This window comes from Labeo rohita, unplaced genomic scaffold, assembly GCF_022985175.1.
Source record: "Labeo rohita strain BAU-BD-2019 unplaced genomic scaffold, IGBB_LRoh.1.0 scaffold_435, whole genome shotgun sequence".
NCBI lineage: Eukaryota > Metazoa > Chordata > Actinopteri > Cypriniformes > Cyprinidae > Labeo > Labeo rohita.
The window spans coordinates 40963-62425 of NW_026129353.1; the positions used below are offsets into that span (position 1 = coordinate 40963).

The 21463-nt window shown below is 36.8% G+C and overlaps 1 protein-coding gene and 1 pseudogene across 2 annotated transcripts; one reads left to right on the forward strand and one right to left on the reverse strand.

The window, feature by feature from the left end:
• The first annotated feature begins 1159 nt into the window (after window positions 1-1159).
• LOC127160708 (cytochrome P450 2K6-like) lies at window positions 1160-9673 on the forward strand. Of its 2 annotated transcripts, none has more exons than XM_051103362.1 (9): window positions 1160-1393; window positions 4661-4823; window positions 4986-5135; window positions 5212-5372; window positions 5550-5729; window positions 8226-8367; window positions 8667-8851; window positions 9059-9200; window positions 9278-9673. In XM_051103362.1, exons 1-9 carry the CDS (start codon window positions 1196-1198, stop codon window positions 9466-9468), a joined length of 1512 nt encoding a protein of 503 aa, XP_050959319.1. In that variant the 5' UTR covers window positions 1160-1195; the 3' UTR covers window positions 9469-9673. The 2 variants fall into 2 exon arrangements, with proteins under 2 accessions (XP_050959319.1, XP_050959320.1); XM_051103363.1 differs by having other exon boundaries at window positions 1160-1378.
• Window positions 9674-12016: 2343 nt separating this feature from the next.
• Window positions 12017-21253, reverse strand: LOC127160709 (cytochrome P450 2K1-like; annotated as a pseudogene).
• Between the last annotated feature and the right edge of the window lie 210 nt (window positions 21254-21463).

A 21463-nucleotide genomic window follows, 5' to 3' on the forward strand; every position in this document is an offset into this window, starting at 1 on the left:
CATTTGTATGGGCAGGGGAAGAGGGCCTAGGCTCAAGAGTCACAGTTCACTACTGCATCAAATATATGCCAACGGTATCAAAAGGAGTGGCTCACATTTTAATAACGCTCACATTCTGGCCTGGCTGCAAAAAAAAAGGCTTCTTCTTTGTTGGGGAAAAAGGACAGAGGTCTCTGCCCATGCAACGATTACTGTAGCCTAAATAAAATAACTGTAAAGTTCTGCTACCTTCTACCTCTGGCTCCTGCAGCCCTAAAACAAATCAGAAAGGCCAAACACTTCACAAAACTCAACATGCATAGTGCATACAACCTAACCCACATCCGTAAGGGGGGGTGAATGGAAAACAGTTATTGTTTGCAAAGATTATACTCAAACACCTATGAAGAACATGTCCAACATGTCCATGCTGCTCTGCAGTGACTCATTACCCACCAGTTGCACGCCAAAGCAGAAAAATGTGAGTTCCATCAAACATCAGTCTCTTTTTTAGATATGTAATAAGCCCAGAGGGTGTAGCCCTGAACAATAGTAAGGTGTAGGCAGTACTAAGATGAACACAACCAAACACCTTAAAGGAGTATTGACTTGTTGCTGTCTGCCCTTTGGTTTTGCTTTATTTGCCTGAACTTTGTAATTACTAGCCTTCTGTCTTGACCCTGTGCCCCTTCTTTGACCATGTCTCTGTATTGCCTCTTATATTGCTGTTGCCAGCTGTTGAACCTTGCCTGTTTACACTGCCTTTGTTTACCTTGAATCCCAACTCAGCTGACTCATTACAAAACTCTCTAATACTTCACTTTTTTCAATCCAATGACTATTGGTATTTTTAGTGTTGCTATTCAGGTATAAATAATTTAAGACAGTGTTATGTCATTACTTTTTTCAGCGCTGGTGCCAACGAAAATACTACTACAATTTATATAAAGAGAGGTGAACATGACATAAGGTGAAGAAAAAAATTCATGCTTCTGGTAAAAAGATTGTTGTATATGTGTATATGTATCCATAATCATTTGTAATTGTAAAAAATAAATAACCCAATAATAGTAAGTGACTCATTATAGTGCCTAAAACATGATAAACTCCTCCCTCCGAGATTCAGCATAAAAGGGGAGGAGATTTTATTACATTTTTTTCTTAAAAGTACTTGTTCACATTTGCTGTGTTTGAAGTTGTGAATGCTTCTCTGACTATGGCTTTAGTGGAGACGCTTCTCATGCATGTGTCCACCACAGGAGCTTTACTGGCTTCTGTGCTGTTGTTTTTGGTTGTTTATCTCTTCTTCATCAGCTCCAACTCTCCAGGAGATCCTCCAGGACCCAAACCATTGCCTCTCCTGGGGAACCTGCACCTATTGGACCTCAGACAACCACATGTAAGCCTCTGCAAAGTGAGTTTAGCTTTTCTGCCTCTTTCAGTCATTCTGTAGTATTTCCAAACTGAGCATTCAGAATCTAATTTGTTTTTTTTTTTTTAACATGAAATGTCTACAGATGCATCTCCAAAAAATTGAATATCATGAAAAAGTTCTCTTAATTAAGTTCTCTTAATTTTGATGATTAGAGCTTGCAGCTCATAAAAGTCAAAAATCCAGTATCTCAAAATATTAGAATATTTACATTTGAGTTTCATTATATGTCCATCCCTACAGTATCAATTCCGGGTATCACTTGTTCTTTGAAACCACACTAATGAGGAAGAAAATCATTGACACCCTCCGCAAAGAAAGTAAGTCAGAGAAGGTCATTACTGAATGGGGTGGCTGTTTACAGAGTGCTGTATTAAAAGCATATTAAATGCAAAGTTGACTGGAAGGAAGAAATTGGGTAGGAAAAGGTGCACAAGCAACAGGGATGACCACAAGCTTGACAATACTGTCAAGTAAAGCCGATTCAAACACTTCACAAGGAGCTTCACAAGGAGTGGAATGAAGCCGGAGTCAGTGCATCAATAGTCACCACACTCAGATGTCTTCAGAAAAAGGGCTGCCAAGCCACTTCTGAAACAGAAACAACGTCAGAAGCAGCCGTCTACCAGGAGATTTCTGAGCACTTTATTCTTCCATCTGCTGACAGCTTTATGGAGATGCTGATTTTCTTTTCCAGCAGGACTTTAGCACCTGCCCACAGTGCAAAAACCACTTCCTAGTGGTTTGCTGACCATGATATTACTGTGCTTTATTGGCCAGCCAACATGCTTGACCTGAACCCTATTGAGAATCTATGGGATATTTTCAAGAGAAAGATGAGAGACAGTTGATACAACAATATACAGATGATCTGAAGGCTCAATAGTGCCTCAGCAGTGCTACAGGCTGATCACTTACATGCCACACTTTACTGATGCTGTAATTTGTGCTAGGAGCAAATATTTGACTTTACATGTAATAAATCTAGAATATTCTAGAAACTTTCAGTTTTTCAAACAAGTTACAATTTTTTAAAACATGAAATTTTTCATGTTATTCTAATTTTTGAGATGCACCTGTATTTACAGTGGTTCAATCTGATGAAATAGAACCTTGTTAAACGCTTTTTCTTGTCTTCACTGAACCTATTATTATGGCAAGGCCACAGGGCTGAGTTTAATCATGCTGTCTTGAAACAGTTTTCCAAACAAAAACGTAAAATGTGGGACTGATTAACTGGTCGGATAAGAATTAACTAGGATTAAACTGATGTTATGAACCCAAGCAGTGGTGGACGAAGTACACAATTTGAGTACTCGAGTAAAAGTACAGATACGTATAATAAAATATTACTCCAGTAAAAGTAAAAGTGCTCCTCTTTCAATTTTACTCGAGTGAAAGTACAAAAGTACCCGATTTTTTATGTACTTAAGTAAAAAAGTACTGATAGATTTATTTTGCAATTTTATATAGGCAGCACATTTTTTTATAATCCTACTGTTGTTGATATGGTCTATGTTGACGAGAGTGATGTAGTAATATTCAATGTGAAGCTTACACAGCAATGTACCTGAGAGAAAACAGATTTGACCATCATATTTTCAACAGTAAGAAAAAAGTGTGAACAAGTAAAGCTTGTTTTGCATAACATCACAGTTATATATGACTTGAGAATAAGGACTGAAGTTAACAAGAACATTTTAAGGAAAATATAATTATATTATCATAATGATTTTTTCCTTTCAAATATTGTCCATGTAAAAACACCCTGGCCAAATGCCCCCAGAGGGCATCACTTCCCACTTCAATAATTACTGTAGTTACCATGTTCTGAACATCACATCCTTTCTTTTTCCCTCGGATGTAATCTATCTAGGTGGTTGAATAAAAATATGTGGACTTTATATCTAAAAAATTATCTCAACTTAGCACCAGCAAGCAGCTACACAGTTAGCATCAGCTAACAATATTTACTTATTTTCAGTATGGTTGAATAAACATTCATATCTGTCTACTTCAGCTGATCCAAACAATATAAAAATGTATACTGTTGCTAAACAATATAAAAACAGACGTCACGTAGCGCTACATGCGTAGCATTTTAATAAAACTGCTAACGTTACATCAGGGAGGAATATGAACGTGCATGAGTTATTTTATTTAAGCCGTTTTTGAATTCAAGCATTTCAGTACGCTTAAACAGATCACCTTAAACAACGGACAGCTTTGACCTAAATATGATTTTCAGTTATAATAATTAATCCTAAAATTCGACATTAGTAACTTACTTTTCGCAGCATCAGTCGCGCGCGCGCACAAGATCTCCCGATTCTTACTTGTGAATTCAGTTGACTGGAGACTCGCTCTAAACGGATCATTTGAATCAGTGAGTTGTCGACTCGAGAACAGCTGCAATCGGATCATTCCAATTCGTGAATGAATCCTTTGGTGCGATTGGCGAATCAGATTAACAGGTTCATTGAAAAGAATCAGTTTGTTCATGAATCAGACACCGCTTGTGCGTCTCAGAGCATGTGATATATTATAAGAGGTAACGATATGTTTATGAAATGTAGTGAAGTAAAAAGTACGATCTTACGCTTTGGAATGTAATGAAGTAAAAGTGAAAGTTACTCAAAATAAAAGTACTCCAGTAAAGTACAGATACTTGAAAAATGTACTTAAGTACAGTAACGAATTACAACTACTTCGTTACTGCCCACCACTGAACCCAAGTCAGGGAAAATTGGGTAATGATACACAAAAGGCATGATTTTTCATCATTTTCTGTAGTCATCGTCTCTGTTGAAGACATGCATTTGCAAAAGGCTCAAACTTTCTCATCAATGCATTGCACTTGTTTAAATGTGTCACATCTCTATCTAGGTATTTGTCTTTCTGCTAGTGTTGGTTGAAATGTTCAGTGTGGTAATAGTCTAAATAAGGGCTTTTAAACTTTTTGATACAGAGGATGCAAAAATAGAATGATCCCTTTGATCCCCAACCATATAAAATCAATTTGAAAGATTCATGCAGTGCAAACCATTATTATGACATTAAGACTTACATAGATATTTTTATGAAGACAGTATTTTAAGAAATATAACAATTTATTGTTTTCTAAACATGAAAATTAAATAAGCGGCTTTTAAATTTTCACTGTACTAGGTAAATTACTGTATAAGTAACACAATCATTACAGCAATGAGAATCATAAAATAATTCTATAAAAACATTTCTGTCTTGCAGTTGTCAAAACAATATGGGCCTGTTTTCACAGTGCACTTTGGCCCCAAAAAAGTGATTGTTTTGGCAGGATACAAGACCATCAAGCAGGCACTAGTGACTCTTTCTGAAGAGTTTGGAGACAGAGATATCACACCCATATTCCATGATTTCAACAAGGGATATGGTAGGTAACGATTTACTTTAGATAATCATGCTGTATATTGTGTAGTTTTACCTCAGAAATGTGCAATTGTGATATATGATAAATAATAATTGTTTTTTATTAAAAGTGTCATGGAATTCCTCTTGACTTTCTGCATGGTATTCTTCAATTATTACTCTGTAGGCATTATTTTCTCAAATGGTCAAAACTGGAGGGAAATGAGACGCTTTGTTCTCTCAAACTTACGAGATTTTGGAATGGGCAAGAGAGGAAGTGAAGAAAAAATCATTAAAGAAATACAACATTTAAAAGAGGGACTTGAGAAGTTTAATGGTAAGACTGTAAAGCACAAGGACAAGATGATGATGGGACTAAAAATGATATGAGTATTAACATCAGACTTTTGCAGGAAAACCATTTGAAACAACTCTGCCTGTGGCCATGGCTGTTTCAAACATCATTTGTGCGATTGCCTATGGCACCAGATTTGAGTACAGTAACCCTCAGTTACGTGAAATGATCCAAAATGGGTACAAAATCATGGAAATGGCTGGTTCAGTTTCCGTTCAGGTGCACAGCCATTTATGAATATGTCCACAGATTCTTTAAATGTGCACTGATGTTTTCAGATATTCAAAAAGTAATTTCTGCATTATTCTTGGGAACATTAGATTTGAGTATTTTAAGCCAACATGCAATACAGTTCAGTGGTACATTATGATTATTTGCATTTCTTAATGGTTTTAGCTCTACAACATGTATCCTTGGCTTCGCCCTTTTGTGATGAATCAAAAACGTATCGTCAACAGCCTCAGGGCTAATTTTGGAAAAAGGGAAGAACATATAAAAAGTCTGAAAAAGACCTTGAACCCACAGGATCCCAGAGGATATGTTGATTCTTTCCTCATAAGACAGGAGAAAGCCGAGGTACTGTCCACTTTGTAATAGCAAAGCACACAAAGCAGCATCATTACTTGTCAACAGTTATTTATAACCATGAAAACTGCATTCTAAAATTAAAGGGAACCTTGAGTATTAAGACTTATATGGCTTAATATAAGTCTACTAAAAGCCTCAAAGACATCAGGGCTAAAGTGGAGAGAACAAAGACGTGGGTCTTTAGAAAGTTTTATTCATCCACAGGCATCTTCCCATTTTTTTCTCCTCTTCTTATTGCTATAGGAAAGCAGTGAAGACTTACATCACTTCTCTTGTTGCCCTTCAACTGAAAATTACACAGTGTGGCATTGTATCAGTATTTTATTTTCCAAGTTGCTTATTCCAAGTTGTGTTGCGGTAAAAATAGCAACCGGTAGAGTGCAGCTGGTTTACTTAATCCAGGGGTGCCCAACCCTGTTCCTGGAGATCGACCTTCCTGCAGAGTTTTGTTCCAACCCTGATCAAACACACCTGTCTGTAATTATCAAGTGCTCCTTCAGATCCTAATTAGCTGGTTCAGGTGTATTTGGTCAGGGCTGGAGCTGAACTCTGCAGGAAGGTCTATCTCCAGGAACAGGGTTGAGCACCCCTGACTTAATCAAAATAATGGCGCCCTCCATAGTCCAAAATATGTATAAAACAAAAGATGTGAAAAAATAATGTACATTTTTAATAAGTTTTCTACTATATATTTTGAGACAGAATTTATGTTATATTAAGCCATACACTTCTTAATACCCAGGGTTTTCTTTAAAGTCATTCAGAAACATCAGAGAAAGCACACTGTTTATGTATATAAAATGTTTATGTGCCAGAAAAATATGTATTCACCCACTGTCCTCGTTGGGGGGCGTTTTCCCCCACTCTACCTTACAACAGAAAGTTCATACTACTCTTACTATTATATTCATATAACAATATAAAATGATACTTAAATAGTGGGGGTGTGATGAGACTCTTATCCCACGAGACTGGGTTCACAAGAACGAGACGAGATTTTTACATTTTTCTTAATAAATCATCAATGATGAAATATATAGGGAAAATAGTATTTTATTTAACTGAAAAAGACAAAATGCAAAATATGTAGGTGCATTTTAACCTTTATGAAAATAAACTTCCATTTGAATTAATTATATGCAGTAATAAACAACATTTTAACAAGAGCTTCACAGTTCTGGATAAATTGAGAATCCCAGTTGTTTTAATAAATTGGAGACCATGATTCTCTCACAATTCTGGAGAAAAAAAGATAAGAAAACGAAACAAAATAACGTAATTTACTAGTGGCTCTGACAAACTGTTCATTGCTTAAGTCTTTTAAAAACATATATTCATTTAAACATACACAAATACAAAAAAAAAAAAAAAAAAAAAAAAATTCAATGAAGGAGTCAGTGTCTCACTTCATTAAGATTTGACTATCGAAATATGAATGAATGATTCAATGACATACTTTTTTTTAAGCGGGCAGTTGTCGCCACCTCCTGGCGGAAGAGGAGAAGCGTTACAATACATACAAGTGTTAAGATACTTTCGTTTTGATCGCTGCTGTAGACAGTAAGTGTTTATACCCAAACTATAAACTTTCATCCCAGTACTTCTGTTATTTAAATGTCTGTAACACCGAAATAATGATTATAATGTGGTTGAAAACACTGTTTGTATTGCTCTTTCTGCGTTCACATTTACCCCAACCCTCTGATTCATTAACATGGCAGCGACAAAACCTGCTTCTCACGCTCCACTGACACTGGCGGTGTGAAACAGTCATAATAGACAAAGCTAAATCGTTGTCATTCAGGAATAAGATCGCGTGGGTGTTTGAATCGAGATCTCAATATTTTAAAGATTAATCGTGCAGCTCTAATGTAAACACTGCAAAATGTTTTATGAGGATATCGTCACGAGATCTCGCAAGACACATAGGATCTCGTCACATCCCTATTAAATAGTAAGAATAGTATGTAGGACTACGCAGTTCTGAATTCAGCTAGCGATTCAACGACAGTTAACTGGCGCATCCCTGACACATTTTACCTGAGAACCGACTATGTCCGTATTTTTGTCGCTGTTGAAAATTAGATATGCTAGATATGCTGATGAATTGTTCATGAATCAATCATTTGCGCCATATTGTGTCGGATTTTTTCGGGATTCAATAAGATTCGTTCGATAAGGATCAGTTGAAACAGCTCTCGTTATCAGTCTTCCAGTCGCGATAGATTAGCTGTAATTTATACATACGATAATAAAAGCTCATTTTCCCCCATGTGAATCATATGTGGGCCATTCGCATGTTTTTGTTTTTCCGCCTTTGCTGTTTTCCTATGTAAGCTTGCACTAATATGGGCGTCTTTATAAGTGTCTGTAATGGATTTTTACCTTTCTACATACCTTTCCTTAATATTATCGTTTTCTCACTTCTATAAAGCAATTATTTTTGCCATATCTCACCATATGTCATCATTGTCATTTTTGCAGGAATCAGGGGAAACAAAGACTCTGTTCCATACAAACAATCTAATTAATTCAGTTGTCAACCTTTTTTCTGCTGGTACGGATACTATGACAACAACAATAACCTGGGCTCTCCTTTTAATGGCCAAATACTCTGAAATACAAGGTACTGCAGCATTTGACAATGTTAAAGCAAGCATATGAACAGATACATCTCATGTTAAAGAAAAAGCATTAATGTTGGTTTAATGTTAGTTTTAATAGAAATAAGATGTTCTTCTAGTTTAAGGATAACACTTGACTACATTTTCTTAAAATATTATTTTTTTAAATGTTTTATATTAGGCCTTTATTGTGAATAAAATCATGACTGCATGACTGAATAGGCTGAAGGTACTCTGCATGTACTTTTATATAAAATGTTAAAATTTAACAGTGCTTTATAATGTACATTTTTACTAAAAGCCAAGGTTCAGGAGGAGATTGACAGAGTAATCTGCGGACGCCAGCCAGTGTCAGAAGACAGGAAGAACTTGCCTTACACAGATGCTGTGATCCATGAAACACAAAGAATCGCTAACATATTTCCCACAAATCTCCCCCATAAGACTACATGTGATATTCATTTTAATGGATACTTCATCAAGAAGGTCTGGCTAAACTCAAAGAACAAATTAATGTATGATTGACTGATTTATAGTCGTTTCTCTTACGAAACACCATTTAAATGAATTGTTTCTATAAAAGTGCAGAACACACTTTTTTCCTGAATTTCATGAGGATATGAAAAATGCACTGCATTGCAGTATTGATTACATATTTATCAGTAATTAATGGTGTTGTGATGTTTTGTGCAGGGTACCACTGTGGTAACTTTATTAACAACTGTGCTGAGGGATGAAACTGAGTGGGAAACCCCTAACACCTTCAACCCAGGACATTTCCTAAATAAGCAGGGCCAGTTTGTTAAAAAGGACGCCTTCATGCCCTTCTCTGCAGGTACGGACTTTGGATTCACTACTTACTATGTTATTCCATCAGAGTTGCTTTTTTGTTATTTTTCTCTTCTTTTTCAGGACGCAGGTCTTGTCTTGGAGAGAGTTTGGCCAGGATGGAGCTCTTTCTGATAATCACCTCCCTCCTTCAGCATTTTCGCTTCACTCCTCCTCCTGGAGTGTCTGAAGATGATCTGGATCTCACGCCAGCAGCGGGACTTTCACTGAATCCGATGCCACACAAACTGTGTGCAGTCAAACGCTTGTTGTGACATGCATGCTGCTGTATAATATCAAATTGTATTGAGGCTGTCTTTTTGATTTTACTGATACGGGGGAAGTATAATTATTGTGCACCTTTAAATGTTTATTCATAAGTGCTGTTCTCATTGCATCCTAACCAGGTAATATGCAACAACTAATTTGTTTGCTCACCCTGAAAGTGATCGTGCATTTGCCAACCCTGCCTACATCAGTGTATTTATCTCCACATGCTTTTCTGTAAGACTTTTGTAACTTTGTAACTGTCTCTTTATGATAAATCATAAACCTTCAAACCTACCATCAAACTTCTCAAATTCCTCTTGTAAATGGCATGTTTCCTCTTTGGTGAGAGCAAACCATCTCAATTCTTTCCAACTCTCTCCATTGACAAATACAACACCTACAAAGATGTTCAATTTGTAAACTGTCTGACGGTTATTGAATTCTTTCATTCCTACAGTTAAACACGTAAAACATGGCCCTAGTAACGCCAAGATGTAAATGGCAAAATGTACAAAACTAATTGAAATGTACTGGAAGTCGCTTTGAATAATATTCAAAGCATAAATGGTGATCTTACCATGACCTTTAGTGAAATCATGGAACAGTGGTGTGATTTCTCAGGTTTCTGGAAACCTGAAGAAGTGCTTCCATGAAAGCCATGTTCTCAGAACAATACCCATAAGACTTTGAGGTTTGTACAGTCTAAATGCAGCACAGATATAGTGGGAGTGCCTACATTTGGTCTTTGAGGTAGAGACTCAAAAACTAGGACAAAGTCCAATGTTGTTATAGATACACAGTAGATTACAGTTAAAGCAACGGTTTCAATATATGATGTAATGGCATATATGCCTGGACAATAGATGGCGATACAACTATTTGAAAATCTGGAATCTGATGGTGCCAAAAAATGAAAATACTGAGAAAATCACCTTTAAAGTTGTCCAAATTAAGTTCATACCAATGCATATGACTAATCAAAAATTAAGTTTTGATATATTTTTGCTGAGAAATTTACAAAATATCTTCATAGAACATGATCTTTACTTAATATCCTAATGATTTTTGGCATTAAAAAAATCAATAAATTTGACCCATCCAAAGTATTTTTGGCTATTGCTACAAATCATGGGCGACATTTGACTCTTGAGTCAGGGGGGGCAAGAAAAAAAAAATTCGGATAAGCATTAAAACAATCCCCTACCGTACTGCAACGCACCAAAGCAGTCATTACAGCGCAGTCAAGAATAACTTCCCGTTTTAAGTGTCAGTTGACAGCCTTTCATTTTTAACCAAATGTGCACGCTGCTTTTCTGATTTTCCGTGTCTTTTTCCCGTGTCACGTGACGTATCCGTTTTAATTCGTTGTCACTAAAGGTGAAACACGTTAAGAAAAAATGAACGATCAGTTGTGGGACTGTTTTGTCATAAATCGCATACTATTCATTTCTGAACTTTACCGTCCGTTACTGGCAATGAAATTAGGCTACTGGTTGATATGTCCCGGTAGAGCCCTGAATTGCCCCGACTTTTTAACGTCCCTAGGGCCGGGCTTCGGGCCAATTTTTACTCATAGTTTAGACGCGGGACGGGCTTCGGGCCTGTTTTAGGCTTCATTTTATGTTCATATTTTAGACATCCGCCAGATAAGGCGATGAAATAAAATCCGCGCTGGTGGAAACAACACGAGACTTCATTTTTGCTTTTACTTTCAAGACCGGCTCGGAAGGCGTTTAGCGTCTCCGTCAGCAGCAGCGAGCGCGCCTTCAGCGCAGCTGGAACAGTTCCGCGTTTAAGCGCACACAATAGGCTAAAGCTTGCCGCAAAGCACCGGCAAAAGTTATTACTATGAATGTGTTTGAATTATTCATTAATAAACTCGTGTTTTCTGAGTCAGTGTCGCAAGGATGAAGTTGCCGATCCTGACTCGCCGTCTCCTCTTTGGATGCGCCTTTAGAGAGAAATGCATCCTTAAAGATTACATAATGAAATAGTTTTTGTTTTCGATTTCCTTTATTTCGTTAAGTTATAATGTAAAGCTTTCTATAGATATATGTATAATGTCTGTGAGTTAAGTATTCGCTGAGTTTCGGTTAATTTTTGTGAAGCGCTGCTGTTGAGACCACAGCATGTTTGTTTTCTTTATGTTATAAGCACTATTTGCAACGTTTTGTTGATATTGTGAGTGCACACAAATAAAAGTAGACCCTTTACAGTTTGGAATGATGTATTATTCTTATTTTTATCAGCAAAAATGACAGAATATTTAAAATGGTTTCCACTGAAAAAAATGCAAGTGATCGCGCTCCATGTCCTGCAAAGCGGCTTTAGCTTCCACTCTCCACACAAATGATTGGATATGCGCCAATAGTACACATTTATCTGGGTTTAACGTTTAAACTAACACTGATTTATACTTGAAGTCGTGATGATTTGAGAAGGCAAAATTTATCAAACAGACTATGATCAGTCTGGCCGCTTTGTCTTTACTTTAAAACACAAGAACATATTTTACGAACAAAAAAAAATGCTACTAAACGTTTAAATTAACTTGATAAAAAAAACCGAAATATAATCACTTTGCCATTGCATACAAAACTGGACTATTTTAATAGCTGAAACAGTAATATAAGCTGTTTTGGGAGAACAGGGAAAAAAGACGGGCTCGGGTCGGACTCGGGCCGAGAATGTCGTACAAGGGCCGGGCGAAGAAAGAATCTAGCATAAATATGCAGATGTCATCCCGAAACACTGCACCGTATAAAACGAACGTTTCATACAAATTCTGAACGGATTATAGCCTAGCAAAGCTCGCTCACTTTATTATCATGGATAAAAGCGTCACTCATCTCAGTTCATCGCGATCTCACAAGTTCTGTTATAATCAATGAAGCTCTCTAAACTACACAATGAGTCAGGCTATTTTGCCAGATCTTCAGTTGCTTTTGCTTTCGTTTGAGGGTATTTAGCACCGTCTAGTACCTCCGTACAACCGGGCCTGAACATGGCAAACCGCTCCAATTGCAGTGTGGCTGACAACGGGGACGACTAACCACGACTTGCCCCCCCTTGCCCCCTCTAATGTCGCCCATGCTACAAATATACCCGTGCAACATAAGACTGGTTTTGTGGTCCAGGGTCATATATAGCTGGAACATTACGTACAAAATAAAATAATTGCTTTGTTTTTTGGATAGTTTAAGTAATATTCATTAAACAGAGAAAAAGTATCAATGTTAAGTGTACAGTAACAAACATTAGATTCAAAAAATAGTGAGTACTTTTAGAACACCAGTGCATGTCAATACAAAAAAAATAAATTTTAGCTGTAATGCGCAGAACATACATTGAACATAAAGTATCACTCTATCAGATAATGCACATGCAATATAATATTAAAGAACAGAACTTTTCCCAGCGAGTGATGTCTTCAGTTTTGCTGTCTTTCGGCTCTACTGATTGCACAGAGTTTATGCGGTGAAGGGCTCAAGGTCAAACCCACAACTGGTGTGAGATCCAGATCATCTTCAGACACTCCAGGAGGAGGAGTGAAGCGAAAATGCTGGAGAAGGGAGGTGAAGAACAGGAAGAGCTCCATCCTGGCCAAACTCTCTCCAGGACACATCCTACGTCCTAAGAGAGAAAGAATGAATGATGTTTGGAATACTTTTAAACAATTCAGCATCAAGATCAGGAAAAACACTGTTACACAATTAAAGGGGTCATCGGATGCTAAGTTCACTTTTTCATGTTGTTTGAACATTAATGTGTGTTGACAGTGTATGTACAAATCTACCCTATACTGATAAAAATCCATCCAGTGGTTTTTAATTAATCTGTAAAAATAATATCCCCTTTTTCAAATCGAGGCATCCTCAGATCCCTGTCAGGGTGTGAGAGGCCGCTCCCACGATAGTTGATTGACATGAGCTCTTACCTTAGACCTGCTGTCACAGTCCAGTAACTTTCCTTGTTTTGATGCCAGAGCAGGGATATAAGTTAGACAAGAATATCTCCGATTGAGCGATTGAGGTGTTGTGTTGCTGGATGTAATAATGAACATAGTGTTCGTCATTTACTCCGGACATCTGAGCCGCTGAAGATGCAGTAGAATAAGTTTGTTTGTGAATGGAATGCGCCTCCCGATCTACATATATTCGTCTATGTTCGCGCGAATCATTCGTGATCCAGCTTCACCTACATCCGAAGTGAGTATAAGCGTTTTTTTTTTTTTTATGAATCTTTGCGATCGCCTTTCCTTATAACCTGGTAGTTAGGCAGTTTAGCGGCTAAATGCGGCTAATGTAAACAAGACCGTCTTTCCACAGAGAAGAGAGGGGCGGGGCGAGCAGAGCTCATTTGCATTTAAATGAACAGCCCCTTAGAATGAGATGATTTTTGCAGAGCTGATTTTGGCAAGGTAAAAAGGGTGTTGTTTTACAAAACCATTGAGAATTTTTAATCAAAGTATATTAGAGACTTTTCATTAAGACCCTAAAGAATCATATCAACTTGTGGAAAATGGGCATCCGATGACCCCTTTAAGCTGTTCGCATCAGGCTCAGTCTAATGTCAAGGTCAAAACACAATACCAGCAGAGAAGGGCATGAAGGCATCTCGTTTCCTCAGCTGACCCTTCTCGTCTAGAAAGTGTTCAGGGTTGAAGGTGTTTGGTGTCTCCCACTCATTCTCATCCCACAACACAGACGTCAGCAGCGGCAGAACACACGTCCCCTAGATTTCAGAAAACATTTCCATTATTTTAATTTATTAGTTATTGATTTTATTTAAGTGATTTGCCTAAGCAACACCTCTAATCTTAATTTAGTTCAGCTGAAGTACTAAAATAATTAGAAAATAAATTTAAAACTTCAATAAAAACCATATGTGACCCTCCAAACCACTGCATGGATTTTTATCATTATAGGATAGATTTGTACATACAATGCCAACACACATTAATGTTCAAACATTAATGTTCATGTAAAAGTGAACTTTGCATCCGATGACCCCTTTAAGACTTTTTTGTGGTCCAGGGTCACATATTAAAAAGACATTTTAAAAAGGCAAATATAACATAAAAATGACAAAACATACAAAAACCTTACATAAAAGATACTATTATAGTTTTATGAATATTTTTAATCTGTCTTTACTGTTTTAATCGTAATTTCAGTTAAAGTTGTAGTAACAAGTTACAAAAATGTTTTTTTTAATGGTTTTAACTTCATTTTTACTTTTTTTTTTTTTTTGTTAAATATAATAACAATTGTAATATAATAGTATAATAGTTATTCTGTATATGACAAAAAGGGATTTTCACAAAGACACATTGTTTGAACAAAGCAAACTTGAACAAAGTGTGTTCTGATAACTTTAAGTAACCCAAATAAGCAAGCTGTATATCATAGTTACAATATTATTTTTTCATTTTGTGGTTTCAAAAATGTTGTATTGCAATATAACCTAACTGCATGTGTGTTTGCTTGGGAAGTACTGTATACTGGACAAAAATAAGAAAGTAAACAGCACAAACCTAGTCAGACTGAGTCTTAAAAGATGCAGAAATACTTTAAAAATGGGTTTAACTAAGCAATGTGTTGTAAAGAAAAAAACAATATATAACATAAGCAGAACCAACCTTCTTGATTAAGTATCCATTAAAGGTAACGTCACAGCTGGTCATATGAGGGACATTCAAGGGTACAATATTACCCAGTCTCTGAATTTCATGAATAACAGCATCTGTATACGGTAAGTTCTTTCTGTCCTCTGAAACAGGTTGATGGCCAGCAAGTTTCTGGTCGATCTCCTTCTGAACTCGATCTATGACAATAAGAGAACATATAAAGAACAACTAAATGTTTAATATCAGTGAGATCTCTCTTTTAATGCAAATGTGAAATTGTTGATGAGAACAGCCTATTTTTTTCCCTAAATTTGGATGTCTGACCTTGTATATGAGGGTATTTGGCCATGAGCATCAGACCCCAGCGCAGCGTCGTGGCAGTCGTGTCAGTACCAGCAGAAAATAGGTTTGACACTGTATTGACCAGATTCTGCTCATGAAAGTGTGAATCTTTTTCTTCAGATTCCTGCATGAAACAAACACATTCTTTATCCTCAGGATGAGGCTAAAAAGGATCCAGTACCATGAAACATGCATATGCCATACAGTGCCTATATAGAAAATCATCATACCCTGTGAAAACCTTTTCCTTCCCTGTTGAAAAAAACTGCATATGCAGGTAGGTAGGTTTTGATGCTGGTTTATGCTGGTCCTTTGCTGGTTAGCATCCCAGCATCAAAACATACCTACCAGAATATGTTGTGTACCAGCATCCCAGCAAAATCAAATAAATTAAATCATACCTACCAGCATATTAAAGTTATCATTTAAAAATTCTGGTGGATTATTAAAAATTATTCAGTGAAATGCCTGGTTTGGTAAAGTGATCAGCCCCTTAGAGTATACCATTATAAACTTACTCAGGTGCAAGCAATCAACTTTTAGATTAAACACCAGGCTAATTGCCAAACCTGACATCAATAGCAGTGGTGTTGATGACTTCAGAATAAAACAAGCTGTTTCTTGAAGATTTCACTGTTAGTAGTGCATGGTACGGCAAAGAATTCACCATGGTTGGGAAAGTGCTTTCAAAAGACCTCCGGGATAAAGTTGTAGAAAGTCACAAGTTAGGAGAAGGCTACAAAAACATTTTCAAGGCTTTAGCTATCCCTCTGAGTACTGTTCATAGCATCATTAAGTAGTGCAAAGCGTATGGCACCACCAGCACATTGCCTAGATCAGGCCGGTCATCCAAAGTGGATGACAAAGCCAGGAGGACATTGATAAGAGAAGCCACAAGGAGGCCAAAGGCAACTTTGAAGGACTTACAAGGCTTTATGGCTGGGTCTGGTCAGTCTGTGCATGGGACAACTATCTCACAAGCTTTACACAAAGCTGGCCTGTATGGCAGGGTGGCACGAAAGAAACCTTTCATTTTGATCAGTCTCATTTGCGCTATGCAAAAACACGTTTGGAAGAGTCTGATACTTTCTGGCAAAAGGTGCTATGTTTGGTGAAAAGCAAACACAACACATCACCCAAAACACACCATACCTACTGTGAAGCATGGTGGTGGCAGCATTATGTTGTGAGGGTGTTTCTCTTCAGCTGGGACTGGGTGATTGGTCAGGATTGAAGGGAAAATGGATGCTGCCAAGTACATCCAAATTCTTGAGAAAAACCTGAGTCCCTCTGCTAGACAGGTGAAGATGGGCAGGTCATTCACCTTCCAACACGACAAAGACCCTAAACATACTGTCAAAATGAAATGGCTTAAGTAAGAAGGTGAATGTCCTTGAATGGCCAAGTCAAAGCTCTAATTTAAATCCAATTGAAAATCTGTGGATAAATTTGAAGAGAGCAGTCCATTGGCTCTCATCACTGAATTTGACTGTACTTGAGCAATTCTGCAAGGAAGAATGGGCAAATATTCCCCAATCAAGGTGTGCAAAGCTAGTACAGAATATCAAAAAAGACTGATGGCTGTAATTAAAGCAAAAGGTGCCTCTACAAAGTATTAATCAAAAGACTAATGACTTTACCAACCCTGTTATTCTACTTTTTATTATTTTTTATTATTAATTTTTGCAGAACTGTTGTGTTTTTTCTTTCATTGAGTTTATGTTGTAAAACCAAAATTGTAAATAAAGCTGGAAAAGTTTTTGGAATGAGGTTTGATTTTTTTTTTTTTTTTTGCTGTATGACAAATAAAGTAACAATTTCAAAGGGATATGATGATTTTCTATAGGCACTGTAAATTAATAATTAATTCAACACTGAAAACCAAACACCAGCAGTTAAAGTTTAAGCTATTGCTGGCCAAAAATAAATATATAAATTCTTATAATACTTTACTTGTATGCTTTCTTTTTGGATGAGGAAGGTGTCAATGAATCCTCTGCTTTCAAGCGGATTTAAAGTCTTCTGTAAGACTTTCACCAGCTTCTTTATTTCTCTTTTGTTGCTGTCCATATTTTCCATCAGCGTTCTCCATGTCTTTAGCCAGGGACCAAGAAATGGACACATGTTGTAGATCTGCAGGTGGAGACACACAACAACTTTAAAATGCATCTGTTTTTCTGAGTTAAGGACAGGGTTTCACACCAGAGCCCAAACTGTTAAACAGCACTTGAGCATGTGACTGAACTGCATCTACAGCATTTTTAGTCATTTTCTCATATTTTCAAATCCAATCGGACCTGTATGATTGCCTCTTATATTAAACATCATATAATACTTGCATTATATTTAGGTTTAGGTAGGTGCACTACAGAGCCACAGTGTTCAATTCATAAATAGCTTACTTATTACTTAACACAGCATAGTTTACCCAAAAATGTAAATTAAATGTCATTAATTACTCCCTCTTGTCGTTTCAAACCCATAAGAACTTTGTTCATCTTACAAACACAAGTTGCTGATAGAAGAAGTGATTCTGTTTTTTGCTTCAAAACATGAAGGTTGAACCACTGATGTCACCTGGACTATTTTAACAATGTCCTTACTGCCGTTCTGGGTCTTGAACATTTCAGTTGCATTTTGGTCTATGCAGGGTCAGAAAGCTCTTGGATTTCATCAAAAATATCTTAATTTGTGTTCTGAGGTTGAACAAGGGTCTTACAGGTTTGGAACGACATGAAGGGGAGTAATTAATGACAGAATTGTTATTGTCAGTGAATTGTCCTTTTAAAAATTAAGGTTCTTTATTACCATCTATGTTTCCATGAAGAACACTTAACATCAACAAAAGGTTCTTTAGTGGAAAAAAATGTTTTTTACAGTAGGAAAAAAAGGTTCTTTTAAGAATGGTTCATTGAAAGGTTCACTCACAAAACGATTCTTTCATGGCATCACTGTGAAAGCCCTTATTTGAAACCTTTATTTTTAAGAGCAATAGTCAAAGTACATGTGAAAAACATGCACAGAAACCAATTGTGCACGTTGCCTTTAAGCAAAGTGCTCCAGTTTCCCATTATTTTCACATTCTTTCAATTCAAATGCATGGAGCTGTTTCAGGTTACCATATAAATCCTGCTATCACCTTACAGAACAAGAGCAACTGAAGTCATGTGATCCACAACTAGTCTACATAGGCATGAATGCATGTTATTGTTAACTAAAACTAAAATTTATGTCATTTTCTTTAGGTACTAAAATAACTAAAGCTAAATAACTGAAATAAAAATGAAAAAAAACTCCACAGACATACACTCCTAAAAATAAAGGTTCTTTATTTGCATTGATGATTCCATGAAGAACCATCCATGGAATCTTTTGATTGCACAAAAGGTTCTTTATAGTGGAAAAAGGTTCTTCAGATTATTAAAATGTTCTTCACACTAGGAAAAAAATGGTTCATTTAAGAACTGATCACTGAAACGTTCTTTGGGGAAGCAAAAATGATTATTTTTAGATCAATGATATTAAAATATCACTGCATGGGACTGCACCAAAACACTGGCGACTACCTGTATCACAGAAGAACCTAAAATGCGGATGTTCTGGTTTGACCTCTCCACCATACCCTGAAATACTGGGTCCTCATATTCAAACCGTTTCCCATAAACAATAGCTGAGATGATGTTGGAGACGGCGTGATTCACCGGTTTGTTCATATCAAATGGATTTCCTGCAATACATATGCAAACAGAGACATTAAAGAAATTGTAAAAATGTGAAGTAATTAAAGTAGTGCACTTCCAGAAAAAAAAATTTCCTGACAATTTATTTACCCCCATGTCATCCAAGATGTTTATGTCTTTCTTTCAGTCAAAAGGAAATTAAAGTTTTTAAGGAAACTCAAAAAACATAATTTCTTTACGACTGAACATAAAGACATGAACATCTTGGATGACAATGAGTACATTATGTGTGAATCTTTGTTTTGGAAGTGGACTCCTTTAATAGCTGCTCCTTGATGCCCGTAATTTATATAGAGTATAATTACCCAATGATACAACTGCAAGACAAAGTACTAAAATGGACGATGGCATCGTCTATTTGGATTTCGTAGAGGCCTCTGAGACTGCATTGAAACTGCAATTCGGACCTTCAACCTGTTGATCCCCACTGAAGTCCACTATATGGAGAAAAATCCTGGAATGTTTTCTTCAAAAACCTTAAAGGAGAAGTTCACTTCCAGAACAAAACTTTACAGATGATTTACTCACCCCACTGTCATCGAAAATGTTCATGTCTTTCTTCAGTCGTAAAGAAATTATGTTTGTTGAGGAAAACATTTCAGGAATGTCCTCCATATAGTGGACTTCTATGGTGCCCGCGAGTTTGAAGAGTTTAAATGCAGCTTCAAAGGGTTCTAAATGATCCCAGCCGAGGAAGAAGGGTCTTATCTAGCAAAGCGACTGGTTGTTTTATTTCGTATATTTTTTAACATGAAATGCTCATCTTGCCTTGTCTAGCTCTGCGATGTGTACCTCCGGTTCAATACAGTTAGGGTAGGTCGAAAAAAATCCCATCTCATTTCCTCTTCAAACTTTAAAATCATCCTACATTGCTGCAGAAGTACCGAACCAGTGTTTACAAAGTGAACGTTCACAAGTCAAACGCCCTTTACAAAAAAAGGGTGAAATAGTGTTGTAGGACAATTTTGAAGTAGGAGGACAAAATTACATGGGAGTTTCTCGACCTACCCCAACTGTATTGAACCGGAGGTGCACAGACTACGCATACACATCGCAGAGCTAGACAAGATGAACATTTGAGGTTGAAAAGTATATAAATTGTAATTTTTTTTAGAAAATAACCAATCGTTTCGCTAGATAAGACCCTTCTTCCTTGGCTGGGATCGTTTAGAGCCATTTGAAGCTCCATTTAAACTACATTTTGGAAGTTCAAACTCATGGGCACCATAGGAGTCCATTATATGGAGACGACTGAAAAAAGAAAGACATGAACATCTTGGATGACAAGGGGGTGAGTAAATTATCTGTAAATTTTTGTTCTGAAAGTGAACTTCACCTTTAATTTATTGCGACTGAAGAAAGAAAGACATTAACATCTTGGATGACATGGGGGTGAGTAAACATCAGAAAATGTTTATTCTGGAAATGAACTTCTCCTTTAATATTTAGAAAAATGTATCATTCACACAAGCAGGTGTTCTACCTTGAAACTTCTCAAACACCTCCCGCAGATAACCCATCTCATCCAAAATTTTCTGTTCGCTCAGTTTCTTGCCCATTCCAAAGTCCCGAAGAGTTGAAAGAGCGAATCTTCTCATTTCCTTCCAGCTGTCACCATTAGCAAAGACGATTCCTGTGGAGAAACATGGTTTGTATTTATAAATCACCATTTTTCTGAACTAGAACACCAGAACTTGTTCATATTCTTCTTCATTTTATGTTTTGTACAAAACATTCCCATTTTGCTTCTGTGCCACAATGGAAAACTTGTAAAAAATTAGCTTTTCTTTCTTTGTGATCAATGATTAAGCCAAAGCTTTAGTAGTGATGTGTAGTGAACATTATGTTATTTCATGTCATGTCAAGCTGGTGTTTTACCGAATCCATGACTGAAGTCCTGGAATATGGGGGTAATGTCTCTTTGCCCGAATTCTTCCGCCTGGTTCAAAGTGCTTGTTTAACTGTCTTGTATCCTGCCAGAACCACAGCCTTCTTGGGTCCAAAATGCACTGTGAACACTGACCCGTATTTCTTGGACAACTGCAAAACAAATTTACACAACATACTCATGCACTGATCGGTCACTAGCACCAACTGATATGAGGAGAAGCAAAGAACCTGGAAAATGGGAGCTTAGTTTCTCAGCCCTTTAAAGTCCATGAAAATCAATATTGAATATGTGTTCCAGTTTATCACACCAGAAAAATGCGTTATGAATTTAAATGATAAAACAAACGCCTAGTAAATAAAATAAGTTACCAAAATCCAGGAACTGAGTTTGACATCCGT

What these genes read in the sequence shown, in the direction of transcription:
- LOC127160708 (XM_051103362.1), top strand. Translation starts at nt 1,196, where the DNA reads ATGGCTTTAGTGGAGACGCTTCTCATGCATGTGTCCACCACAGGAGCT. An exon ending in TGATTTCAACAAGGGATATG is followed by an intron (nt 4,824 to 4,985) that starts GTAGGTAACGAT and finishes ATTACTCTGTAG; the next exon opens with GCATTATTTTCTCAAATGGT. An exon ending in CTGGTTCAGTTTCCGTTCAG is followed by an intron (nt 5,373 to 5,549) that starts GTGCACAGCCAT and finishes TAATGGTTTTAG; the next exon opens with CTCTACAACATGTATCCTTG.